The following is a 12,747-nucleotide window of genomic DNA, read 5'->3' as shown; positions in this document are numbered from 1 at the left end:
CGGGGCCGGCGCGAGGGGCGGCTCGCTGCCCAAAGACATGAGTCTCCGCCAGCCAACCTCCACCCTCGACAGGTAACGTGGATGACACATTAAACTGGACACGTTGACGCGAAGATGATGATGACACAAGTTAGCGTCCTGCCGGTCTGAGCTGCCTCCATCAGAGGTTCTCGATCACCGTAGGCCAAACACCTGATGGAAAACAAAACCAAGAACAGAGCTTGTTTGGGAAAGGCCAACTAATCAGAGGAAGGAAAGTGAAGGATGCACACGAGGCACATTGTCAGTATTTCAGTTTCAAATGCAGGTTCATGGCTCCCAAGGTGATCCTCAAGCGTCAATTCGGTGACTGACTTCTCCTGTGAGAGCGTTGTCGAAACGAACGTTTCACTTGAGAGAGCCTCAAACGCAATGGACACGTTGACGCGAAGATGATGATGACACAAGTTAGCGTCCTGCCGGTCTGAGCTGCCTCCATCAGAGGTTCTCGATCACCGTAGGCCAAACACCTGATGGAAAACAAAACCAAGAACAGAGCTTGTTTGGGAAAGGCCAACTAATCAGAGGAAGGAAAGTGAAGGATGCACACGAGGCACATTGTCAGCATTTCAGTTTCAAATGCAGGTTCATGGCTCCCGAGGTGATCCTCAAGCATCAATTCGGTGACTGACTTCTCCTGTGAGAGCTTTGTCGAAACGAACGTTTCACTTGAGTAGCCGGAGAGAGCCTCAAACGCAGGTTGGCGTTCAGCGCGTTGCGGCGTCTCAACGTCTTCTTCTCTCTTTCCCTTTGTTCCGCTTCCCGCCTCCTCACGCTTTCAGCGCTTGAAACGGGGGTCCCGTAAGCCGCCGCGCGGTCAGCTTGACGTCGACGTTATCCCTCTGCCAGGCGCCGGCCTGGTCCAGAGATGCGTGGTGGTGCAGAAGGACCAGCTGGGTTTCGGCTTCACCGTGTGCGGAGAGCGGGTGAAGCTGGTTCAGAATGTGCGAGCAGGTGCGTCATACCCGTCCTGTGCAAAGTACGGCATGCAGTTTTCAAACGGCCAAGGGTGCAATTTAGCCGCAGTTGGGAGGGGGGCCGCCGCATTCCAGTCAGGCTTTTTTTTTTTTAATGCGTACCTATGTTTGATCTTTGTACTTACTTATCGATATCAATCACGGGTGTGAAACTCATGGCAGGGGAGCCAGATCCGGGCCGCCGCATCGTTTTATGTGGTCGGCCCAAGTCAAAACGACGTGCATGCATCACTTCATGTTTCTTGCTCAAATACCCACATTGCAAATTGCCTTCACTTTTCCAAATGCTGAGAAGCTTTTTTTTTTTTTCCTGTTGTTCCCGCTTGGCCTTCAAAAAAAGAATCCCACATAGTCGCGCCATTGAGGAAGACTCGTTAGGTGCCAATTATGTGAAAATTCGCCTCGAGTGCAGTCGCCAAGTATTTGCGTTCCGCGCCCGAGTCCCACGTAGCTCAGCCGGTACTGAGTCAGCGTCTCTCTGATCCTCCGCCTCTCTTTGGTCCCCGCAGGCGGCGCTGCCGTCAAGGCCGGAGTCCGGGAAGGAGACCGAATCATAAAGGTGGGGGGCGCCCCCTCTCTCGCCTTTGGCACGCGGCGAGAGCTTCGTCAGCGCTTTCTTCCTGTGTGTCCCCTTCCAGGTGAACGGGTCGCTCGTGTCCTCCATGTCCCATCAGGAGGTGGTTAAGCTCATCAAATGTCAGTCCACTGAATTTGAAAGGGGTCGTGGGGGGGGCAGCAAAACTGTGTTTTCGCCAATTGATGTGCGTTGTCTCCGTCGTGACGTAGCCGGAACCTATGTCGCGCTCACCCTCCAAGGACCGCCCCCTTCGCCGTCATCCTCGCCCGCCGATCCCGCCCAGAGACCGCTTCCCGCCGGGGAGACTGCACCCGCGCCGCCTTCGCCGTCAGGACCGAGCGGCAGCCCCTCCCAGAGAATCACGGGACCCAAACCACTCCGGGTTAGCGGGGCGCTTGCGTCCTCAAACGGACACTTTGGATTGGAGCCGCATGCTCGTGATTTAGTTTTTTTCCAAAAATGCTTCGTTTGAGTTTCTCTTCCTTTTGGTATCCGTTTTTCGTTGGATTCATCTTGAGGTTTTTGTTCTTTTTGGGGTGAAGAGAAAAACTCTGACCTGGTTTCGGTTGTTGCTTCAGCCTTCATCGGAGTTGGAGCGCAGGCTCGAGCGCGTCGGGGAGCCTTCTTTTCTTTTCGAGGTTCCCCGACCCGGTCGGCTGTTTTTTCAGACACGTCCCAAGGAAGCGGTGACGGCTCAGACGAAGGCTGAAGCGACAGCCAAAACTGTCAGCCGCGTCTAGAGTTTTCTTTTTCTTCACCCAAAAAAAAAAAAGAACATTGTAAGGAAAAGGGAAACATTCAACCTTATTTATTTAACCAAGTCGACAAGATGAACGCTATAGCGGTAGTTTTTTTCAGATATGGAGTGATGGTTGAGTGCAAGATGAAAAACCAAATGCGTTCACTTCGTATTGTGTGAGAAAGTAAACTCCAACTCTTGGACATTTTGTCTTTTGTACAGATGTGCAACAAGACCGAAATCATTTCAAATGAGCTGTGAAAGCTCATGTGTGAAATGACGAAAACAATTGCCGTAATCACGCTCACTTTTGGAGTTGCGATTGGCTTTCATTTGTTGGTTTGATTTGCTTCAAGAAAATGTTTCATCTTGGGAGTCGCCATGAACTCGAATGACCTTGATGCTGCGTTTGGAACACTTGGTGTGGTCGTCATAAGTGCTGTGTTTTAGGACTCGGAGGTGCAGAAGCACGCCTCTCAGATTCTCAGGAAGATGCTGCAGCAGGAAGAAATGGAGCTGCAGGTAACAAAACCCACGCACGGCGACGCCGCCCGTCACGGCGGGTCCGACCTCAGTCCCTTCGCCGCGCTTTACAGGCCTTAATGGAGGAGCGGGGGCGGAACCCGTCGCCGTCTCTGGAAGAGCGAATCGAAAGCGCCAAGAGGCGAGCTCATCAAGTGCGCCTCAAGCTGCTGCCGGACGCGGTGAGGCCGCCGGCGCCGCCACGCGCGACAGCCGTCGACGTTGTGCCGCTCTTCTCCCGCCAAATGTTTCGCCCTCTTGTGCCCCCAGGGGGGGACGCGGTCGGAAAGCCTCGCTGGCGCCGTCACGGGGGTTGAAGGTTCGTGTCGTCGCGTGAGGGGCAACCGCGTCGAGGTGTAGTCACTGCTGCTCAAAGCCCTCCGGCTCCTCCTCTTCTCCTTCCCTCCGGCAGGACACTCGGCGGCCGACTCGAGCGAGGGCGACGCGGAGGTAGGTCGGCCGCCCGGCCGTGTTTGTGATCGTGTCCCTCGCCGTCCCTCCCAGGCCTTTGAGAGTCCCCGCTCGTCCCCCTCGCTTTCCTTCCGGAGCCTTCAAGACCGACAGCGGAGCTCCGACACGCAGCCCTCCTCGGATTGGGTGAGCGCTTCCCGCCACTTGCCGTTTGCCATCGGCGTCCTCTGTCGGCGACGTCTGCATCAGGTCACGATCTCGAGGAGAGGCTTTCTCAGCCTGCGGGCGTTTGGCCCTCCTCCATCCAAGAAATGATTGTGATGTACTCGTCAAGTGGAAAGCTTGAGCTCTGTCATCATCATCATCATCGTGCATGTCTGTGTGTCTCTCTGAACTGTCGAGCGCGTGTGTTGGCAGAGCGGCAGTGCTCGCATCATCGGGCCCGAGGACGAGGACGCTTACGCCTTCGATGAGGTGAGCCTTTCTCTGCTCCCGTCGCGGCTCGCCCATGGCAGGGGACTCCAGTCGCATGACTTCTTCTTGTCAATGACGTTTTAGCATTTGTGTCTCCGCGGTGGGGGGGTTGTCGTTTTTGAGCGACGGGGTTCTTGGCCACTCAGACTTCCGGAATGCGGCGTCCAGTCGCCAATGTTACGACTTTGGACTTGCTTGGCCAAGACTTCAGAAAGACTCCACTTTGTACTCACGAGACTCGTCTTGAAATCCTTTTGGTGTGATGCGTTGGTATGTCCTGTCAGGTCGTTCGGTTTTTCATCTCCACTTGTTGTTTGCGCGCCTGCCGCGTCGCTCGTCTGATCGGCTCCCTCCGGCCACTCCCGCCTTGTCCGGGCGTGCCTCGTTGTCTTGTAAGATGATTTGGATTTGGTTACCTGCGTTCTTTCATTGTTGCCGCAAGTCTAGATTTGTCGGGTTCCGTTTCCTCGTTGGCAAGACGTGATTGAGAGACAACAGGAAACGAGGCACAACCGCTAAAACTCCAATGAACTTGGCGCCTCGGGTTATGCATGAAGAAGACAGTGATTTGCAAATAGAGACCGAATCGTTGACAAGAGCCATTCCCTTTGGTTTTGCATGGCTGCGAAATGTTCCAAAAGAGCTGGGACGGACGGACGGCTGTTGCATGACTGGCGAGGAAAGTGGCCTGCCTGCTCAGTCATTCACAAGCAAGGATGGGGTAGTGGGGGGGGCCTTGTAAGTCTTTTCAGAACAATGCAGAAGTTCAAGGCACAGGTCTCCAAGTGTCCCCAAACGTACGCAAACATGAAATGCGGCGGAACCTTGGAAAGTCCGCGGCTTGGAGGGGGGGGGGACTAGTGTTCGGGATGGCTTGTCAATGTGTGCAACTGACTTGCTGCCACCGACGCCCCAACCTCCCTCCCGTGCAGATGGACGGCCCCTTCCGGGACGTGGAGCTGCTCAAGTCGCGGCCCGCCCACATGACCATCTTCCTGAGATACGTCTTCACGCAGCTTCTGGACCCCAACCCGCTGGTCAGCCGCCCCCGCAACGTTTTGGCCGACGCGCGGTCCGCTGACGTCGTCTTTGCGCAGCTTTTCTACCTGTCGGCGGAGGCCTACCTGAGCGCCGCACCCAAAGACGCCCGCTCCCTGGCACCGCAGATCTACTCCCATTTCCTCCATCCGGACGCCGTACGTACAGCCGCCATCTCGCCGACCGTCGCCGCGAGGGCCGTTTCATCGTTGAAGGCGCTCCGAAATACGTGCCGTGCCCCCCCAAAAAAAAGACAATGAAGTCATCAAGTCCTCCTGACGCATTTGACTTCATCAAAACGATCAGTCTCGCTCACCGCTCAAGGCCGCCTTTGATGACGTTTCAGCCCTTGAAGCTCCAAGTACCAGAAGACGACCTCGCGGACATCGGTAAGGAGGAGGCGAGGCTGTCCTGTTGTCTCGCGGCGCGCCGGCGCGTCCCCTCGGCGCATGAGTGCGTTTTCTCCCCGAACAGAGAGCCGCTTCCACGCCCAGGAGGACATCCGCCGGCCGCTGTCGGAGCTGCAGCGGCGGGTGCTGCCCCACGTCCAGGACCAACTTGTGGACTACAGGTACGTCAGGCACTTCTGTTTTCCCCCCCCCAATAAGAAAGGCTTCTCATCGTCCGCCTTTGCCGCAGGTGCAAGCACGAAGAGGACAGAAGGTAAACGGGGCGGCAAAGTCCCCCAGCCCATTCTTGCTGGTGTTCATGGGCCCCTCTCTGCCCAGCTCCCCGCTGGCGGCGGCCGTGCTTCTTTACCTCCGACATGCCGGCGTCAAGCCGCGGGACTCCAAGGCCTTCCCCGGTTTGAGCACCGACAAGGAAAAGTGGCTGACCTTTCTCAAGGCCAAAAAGGTAACGAGCGTCGCCGCCGCCGGCGCGCGCCGCCGCCTCCGCTTCATGCCCGACGCGGTCTCCTCAGCCGAGCGGCGCCAAGAAGGACAAAGAGGCCGAGGACAGAAAGAGGAATCCCATCCTGAAGTACATCGGCAAACCTCGGAGCGCATCTCAGTCCAGTAGGCGCACAAGCCCGCCGACATCTTGATTGACGACTCTTGCGGATGAGTTGGATTTCATTTTCTCACGGTGTGCTCTCTGTTGGCTTCTTTTTGCTTTGGTAGCTTTCCACGTCCCGTCGTCCCCCGCCCAAGGTACTTTTTGCCCTCTTGTCCTCACTACCTGTCCTCCTTCCCGCCCGTCGTGCCCAAAAATCAAATCTCTTGCGTTCAAATGAGCGGTCCTTTTGCGATAAAAAGAAAATGCTTGTGGAGGCTCTCAGTCGTACAGGAAAGTTCCATCGTAGAAAGGGTTCTGTCAGTCGTCATCTGTACCTGTGGGTAAAAAACAAAAAACAAAAAAAAACAAAAAAGGACGTTTCGCTTCTCTCACAGAAGCTTCGTCAGCGGTAGACAACCCTGAAGTCTCCGTGAAGACTCCGGGAAGTTGCTCTGCGCTAAAAGGCTGAGCGTGGCCTGTTTGAGGACTGGGTGGGGATGGTTAGTCACGCCCCTATGGTGAAGAGGCCCATTGGTTTCTAAACTCCCTATCATTGGGTCTTGATTAGGCCTATTGTTTGGGCTAAGGCTGAATAGCTACTTTCAGTTAGCCTGATCAGCATGTCTATGTCCCTTACTGGTCAACAAGTTATTGTAAATAGGAGACAGGTTAAATCTGATACCTCCTTCACGGTTCAGAGAGGGTGAAAATTTTTTAACAAAAATCGCTTCCTTTAAAAAAGTTAGGAAAATTAAAACAAACAGAGAGGAAACCAACCAACAGAGAGAAAAGAAGAGAAGGGGTGTCTGTGTACCTTATATTGCCGGCCTCTCAGAGAAAATACAAAGAATATTTCTACAACATGATATTCCTGTTTATTTTAAACCGATAAACACATTGAGACAAAAACTAGTACTGCTGTCAAACTGAGCGTCCTTTTCTGAAAAAAAAAAAAAAAAGAAAACCGGGGGGGGGGGGGGCAGTGACATGCTCCCAAACAAGCATTGAAACCATTTCCAGGAATAGAAAAAAATGTCTCGACCGATGTTTTCAAAATGAACATTAGAAGTCGTGCCTGGCCGATTAATCGTCCGCCCGTTTAAATTTGGCCCCTTTTTTTTCATTTGGAACAAATGACAACACGCGATCAATAAAAGCATCCGCCCCGCTCCCATCAAGTTTGCCGCCTTTTCTCTCTGGTGGAAAGTTACGGGCAAAGTCTTGGAAAACGGTCACTTGTCATCCATATCTCGATGGAGATTTCAAATGAAATGAATTCGTTGGCCAATTGGAATTTGATTCGGCCAAATAACGGCCGAAAACCAAAATCCACGTGCCCCGCCCCCTCCCGCAATTTTAAGCATTCAAGATGCGTCCGTGTAGCTCGGCCCGTCGATCTCAACAACCCCGTACGTACTTGCCACTCGGAAGCGCAAAGTTGCCAAGGCGTCTTGGTGCCGTTTGTGGAAACGAAATCCGCCGTGACTGATTTGGCAACGCCGCTTGCGCTTTTCAAGCACCTCTCTGTCTGCGCTTTGCGCCCCCAGCCCTACTTCCCGTCTCTCGCGCTGCGCCTCCACGTTTCCCGCTCTGGAGTTCATCTGCTTTTTGGGTCTCGGCCCTTTCGTTGGCCTTCATCCTACTTGCCGAGCAACCGCAGCTTTGCGCGCGTCTGCCTTTGCACCCGCGTGTGCGCAGTGCGTCCAGGAAGCGTCAGGAACATCATCGAGCGCTTCGAGAGCCACTCGGAGGACGGCGGCGACCCGCGGACGACCTCGTCGGAAGACGGCGCCGACAGGTGGGATGCTTGCAGCCCCGGCGCCTCGCTGCGGCTGGCGCGCAGCGAGTCTTTGAAGGCTCAGGGGGAAGGGCGGCGGCGCGGCGCGGCTTCGTGCGGCCGCTCCGTTCCCCGCTCTCGCAGCGACGTGGACATGGAGGACCCCGCTGAGGAGAGGGAAAGGCCGGCCTTCGGATCCCGGCGCGGCGCCGCCAGGTCGGGCGGCGTTTCCGCCGCGTCTGCCCAGTATGGGCCGTGCCTCACTTTGTCTCCCCTTTTCCCGCTCAGGTCTCCGGAGAAGCCCACGCCGCCGCACACGCCGCGCTCCATCCGCAGGTGACGCTCGCCGCCATCCCTCGCCGGTTTGTCGGTGCCCGGCAGGTGAGTGATGACATCAGTCGCCGTGTCCATCCGAATGCGCGCACGCAGGAGCGCGGAGTCGCCGCCGACCCTGCCGCCGGACACCGACGCCCTCGAGGAGGAGGAGGAGGAGGAGGCGCGCGAGGCCCCCCACTGGCAGGAGACGTTGCCGCCGCAGCTCTTGGCCGCGCTGGGCCCCAGGGAGGCGGAGCGCCAGGCGGTCATCTACGGTGCGAGTCCGACCGCTCTTTGCCGCGGAAGGAATGACGCGCGGCGATGGCCGCAAATAGCCTCCGGCTATCTTTCAATGCCGCTGGCAGTTTGTATCGAGCGCAGCCTTTCCCGACCTCCGTTAGGTCAACACGACCACACCAATCCCACGGCCCGCAAGTATTTCCACCATGAGGAGCCCCCTTTTGGTCGAATTTTGCGAATGCTTCAAAACGTCTGCGCGTCCCAATGTTTCCGAAGTTCGCAACTGTTAGCGAAGCGGCTAAATGGCCGCTCTTTCGTGTTCATTTGCCTTTGCTTTAGCGTCAGACAAATCGATCAAACCAAAACGATTCATCCACCCGACATGACCGTTGTACTGATAAAAAATACACGGGAAGACCGTCCCGGAGAAAAGAATTGCTTGTGGAATCGCAATATTGAGGGGGAAAAAAAAAAACCCAAACAAGTCAGCCCTGCTGTCAAGGGTGACGGTTGTCTCGTCATCGTGGCTTTTGTCGCCGGCAGAGCTCTTCACAACCGAGGCGTCGCACCTCCGCACGCTCCGAGTCCTGGACCAGGTCTTCTTCCAGAAGATGAGAGCCGTGCTCAGCGCCGACGAGCTGGCCTGCATCTTTCCCAACCTGCCGCAGGTCTACGAGCTGCACGGTGCGTCCGCCCGCCGTGAGCCGCCAGCTTTAACATTTAGACGAATCACGTGTCGCTATTCCCGCCCCCGCAGCCAGTCTGTGCGAGGCCATGAAGAAGCGGCGAGAGTCTGGCATCGTTCGAGACATCGGTGATGTCATGTTGGCAAGGGTGAGTGGACTTGCGGAGAGCAACGAAATTCATTTCGCACTTTCACCATCACCAGGAGACATGAAAAAAAAAAAGCAAACAAAAAGCGAGGATCGACCGAGAGAGCCGTCCGTGTATGGCAACCTCGACAAATAGCAATCGCCACGTTCATGAATGGGAGTTTCTAAGGGCTTGAACGTTTGCGGTCAATGTCCAGAAAGTTTTCTGCAACACTTCCACAATGGAAATCTTCCGCTATAATGTCATCTCGACCGATGTTGGCGTCGCGGGCCGCCGGCTGTCGGCCGCCGGCCCTCCTGCGGGATTTTGCAAAGAGCGCCAAAATAGGCAGACGGCTGTGAAGCGGCGCGGTTTGGAGCCGCTACTTTAGTGACGGCGGACGGAAAGAAGTTCTGTGGAGGTCACCAAAACGAACCATCGTGAAATCAAATCAAACTGCAATTCCAGCAGAAATGTCCCTCACGGACGGGAGCTTTGGGGGCTTGATCTTAAAAACGCCCGGACAGAAGAAGGAAGGTCAAATCGTCACATGAGAGTTGGACTTGATTCAGTGAACTTGACTAAAAGTGATCAAAAATTTGGGCAAACGTGAAACAAACAAACCTGCTCTAAAACTGAATTGCAAGAATTCAAATATCGACCCCTCCCAAACTCACTTGCGGTATGTGTGTGTGCATGCGTGCGTGCATGGGCGCACACACTCGTGCCGACGTCCAGTTCGACGGCGCCGCCGGCGAGGAGTTTGAGCAGCAGGCGTCGCAGTTGTGCAGGCAGCAGTCTCGGGCGCTGGAGCTGATCAAGAGCAAACAGCGCAAAGAGCCTCGCTTCGCCCACGTGGTGCAGGTACCGTAGCGTACGTGCGCGACGGCGGCCGCGCTTTGCTTGACCACGCCGATCGGTGCAGGAGTGCGAGGCCAGTCGCCGCTGTCGCCGCCTGCAGCTTCGAGACCTGCTGGTGTCCGAAATGCAGAGGTTGACCAAGTACCCGCTTCTTCTGGACAACATCATCAAGCACAGCGAGGGTGAGCGCTCGGGATCGCCGATCACACACACGCACGTGCCTTTTTTTGAAATGTAATTATTCCCCCCCCCCTCCCCTTCCCTACCAAGTGTCCTCGTCCGACCTTCCCGCCCTGCGGCGGGCTCAGGCCTGTTGCCGTGGAATCTTGCAAGCGGTCAATGAGGTGGTCAGGGAGACGGAACACCACCACCACCTGAGCAAGTACCAACGCAGACTGGACGTCGCGCCGCAGTTCAAGGTAATGGCGCGACGACTGTCCCGGCGTGTCCGGGGCTCGCCGCCTTTCTTTCTGTTCAGGAAAAAAAAAATAAAAACCAAACAAAAGTTTCTTTTCAATTGAACCCATGGAGGCAACTCCGTTCTGGAGCCGGAAACCAATGGCTTCCCTTTCCATTCATTTCATTGGGAAGCCTGACTTTCGACGTCCGGAAATGAAAACAGAACCAATTGTTCGCCCTCAAGTCGGTGCTAACGTGTGAATGTTTCGCTTGCCGGCAGGGTCTGGACCTGAGCACCAAGAAGATGATCCACGAGGGCCCGCTGGTCTGGAAAGTCAGCAAGGACAAGCAGTTGGGTCAGTAGAGAACAACCCGCACCTCTGTCGGCGCCATATCCTGGTACCGAAAAGGGAGCTGAATTGACCATGAAACGTTGGCTCTCGGCGGGGAAAATAGATTTGAGCGATCCGAGAGTTCTGTGCGTTTTAGGTTCAGGCCCACGTTTTTCCACACCCGTTCATCAATGCCGAATCCAGCGAGTGCTTTGGATGCGCCGCGTGTTACGATCAACGCCGTTTTATTTTTCTCTCTCTCTTTCAAACGGTTCTGGTCTCACCGGCCGTTTGGTGAACTCACTCCAATTGAAGCTGCGACTTGTTTGCGGAACCACAATGTGAAAAATGGTCCAAAGTAGGCATCCCGTGTCGTCCGCACAGCTAAATGAGTTCTGCATTCAACGGAAAAAATTGACCTGATGAATTCAATGAGGAAGAAGAAGAAGAATGCCTTTTGCGGTCATTGTGTAAGGGGAGCAACTGCACAAAATGCCAGACTGCACAAAGTCATCAGAGCATCCAAATTGAGTCGGCAAATAAATGGATGGATTTTGCTAGCGACACGCTAATATTACCCACGGTGCATTTTATATGGAGCTATATCGATGTATGTAGCCACCGTAAAACGATTAAAAAAGCAAACACACACACAAAACATGCCTCCAGACATTGCGTTTCATCGGGTGACCTAAGAGGTTGTTGCCTTTGAGGCCCGTACGTGGCTATCGGCGGCCCTGAAGAGCAGCCGCTCCAGCGGCCAATAATGTCGCCCGCCGCCACCAGACATCCAGGCGCTGCTGCTGTCCGACTGCCTGCTGCTGCTGCAGCGCGGCCCCGACGAGCGCCTGTCGCTGCGTCACCCGTCCCGCTGGCCGGGCGCCGGCGGCGACAGCCCGCTGGTCCGCCTGGACTCGCTGCTGGTGCGCCCGGTCGCCACAGGTGAGCTCGCTCGGCGTCAAGGCGCCGCCTGACGCCGCCCCGCCTGACGCCGCTCCTCCTTCCCCCTCCCGCGCAGACAACAAAGCGCTCTACGTCATCAGCACCAAAGAAACGCAGATCTACGAGCTGGTGGCGGGGACCGCGTCGGAGAAAAACACGTGAGCTCTTCTTTCTCCTTCCCCCCCCACACAACTTGGGCGATGCTCACACTGCGGGTCAAATGGTGAAGCTGATTGGAAATGGATGGAATTGAAAGATCGATATATTTTTTTTCAATATTGCGATGAAATATGCCAATCTTTTGTCAAGGTCTTCTTCCTGTGTATTTTTGAACAACAAAGACGGGCCCGGATGCAAAGAGCCGCACCGCAGGTCGCTTCCGCCGACGCGTCCAACGGTATCAAAATGGCTCGTTTCTTTTTCCTCGTCACAAGACGTGAGATCCGCAATAGCGAAACATCCCATTCAAATACTCCCTCGGCACATTTTCAAGGCCTCGAAATGAAGGGAGACCCGTTGGGAGAAAGCGACAGATGTGGCAAAGCAATTGTACATTCTGACAGCGTTTTGGCTTTTGGTTGTCCAAATGAACAAACGCGTCATCTCCCGGTGCGCATCAGCCGTCCTGCCCCGAGACGTCGGCTGTCAAAATCGAGCGGCGGCCGTCGGCGTCAAAAGCGGGATTTCTCATTGGCTCATCTTCCGCCAAAAGCGGGCCGAGTTTCAAGTCCGGCGACTCGACGCTTCTTTCAAAGTGACAGCGGCGAGCCTCATCCGTATGCCGCCGTCCAGTGCCCGGCGGTGTCGTTCCGTCCCGAATCAGCGTCAGGCAGAGCAAAACGGGCAAAAGGTGTCCAAGAAAAAGAGTGTGTGCATTGACGCGCGTTTGTGTTTCAGCTGGAAGGACTTTCTGGAAAAGACCATCGCTTCTGCCGCCGGCCCGCCGCCGGCCGATCGCGTCTCGGCAGCCGCGGCGTAAGTAGCGACCCGTCCGCGTCCCGTTTCGACGTCCGCTTTATCCGCGGTCGCGGCCCAGCGCCGCCGAAGTTGAACGTTATTAGCGCCGAGCGACCGGTGGCTACGAGCGCGGTGTCACGGAATTTCATCTCGAGCCTTGCCGGTGCCTCAAAGCGTTGCTTTCCCAGCAGCCCCGGTCTTGGCGGCGCGTCCCCGGTCGAAGCTGCCGATGACGCCTGCGCAGGTACGCGCCGCTCCGCCCGTTGCCTGTTTCAAGCCGCGGCGCGCGCTAACCGGCCCGCTTGATTCGACTCCCTCCAGAAAACGGCGCGAGGACG

At 55.8% G+C, this 12,747-nt stretch overlaps 1 protein-coding gene across 1 annotated transcript in view; it reads left to right on the top strand.

Moving 5' to 3' along the window:
- Positions 1–628: 628 nt before the first annotated feature.
- The window catches only part of arhgef11 (Rho guanine nucleotide exchange factor (GEF) 11), a 14,682-nt gene continuing 2,563 nt past the window's right edge, over positions 629–12,747 (top strand). Inside the window, 32 exon segments of the mRNA XM_019858202.1 lie at positions 629–662; positions 889–993; positions 1,526–1,575; positions 1,655–1,712; positions 1,803–1,975; positions 2,783–2,854; positions 2,929–3,036; positions 3,125–3,173; positions 3,267–3,304; positions 3,359–3,451; positions 3,683–3,739; positions 4,672–4,776; positions 4,837–4,935; positions 5,124–5,166; positions 5,252–5,347; positions 5,350–5,440; positions 5,506–5,632; positions 5,700–5,793; positions 5,899–5,928; positions 7,472–7,766; positions 7,839–7,886; positions 7,980–8,140; positions 8,649–8,789; positions 8,863–8,939; positions 9,657–9,782; positions 9,844–9,961; positions 10,050–10,198; positions 10,459–10,534; positions 11,297–11,452; positions 11,529–11,610; positions 12,350–12,427; positions 12,598–12,705. Coding sequence (XP_019713761.1) covers positions 629–662; positions 889–993; positions 1,526–1,575; positions 1,655–1,712; positions 1,803–1,975; positions 2,783–2,854; positions 2,929–3,036; positions 3,125–3,173; positions 3,267–3,304; positions 3,359–3,451; positions 3,683–3,739; positions 4,672–4,776; positions 4,837–4,935; positions 5,124–5,166; positions 5,252–5,347; positions 5,350–5,440; positions 5,506–5,632; positions 5,700–5,793; positions 5,899–5,928; positions 7,472–7,766; positions 7,839–7,886; positions 7,980–8,140; positions 8,649–8,789; positions 8,863–8,939; positions 9,657–9,782; positions 9,844–9,961; positions 10,050–10,198; positions 10,459–10,534; positions 11,297–11,452; positions 11,529–11,610; positions 12,350–12,427; positions 12,598–12,705 — 3,137 coding nt within the window.

This window comes from Hippocampus comes, unplaced genomic scaffold (assembly GCF_001891065.2).
Source record: "Hippocampus comes isolate QL1 unplaced genomic scaffold, H_comes_QL1_v1.1 scaffold48, whole genome shotgun sequence".
Taxonomy (NCBI): domain Eukaryota; kingdom Metazoa; phylum Chordata; class Actinopteri; order Syngnathiformes; family Syngnathidae; genus Hippocampus; species Hippocampus comes.
The sequence above is the reverse complement of the archived record's forward strand: the minus strand, read 5'-3'. Positions and strand labels throughout refer to the sequence as shown.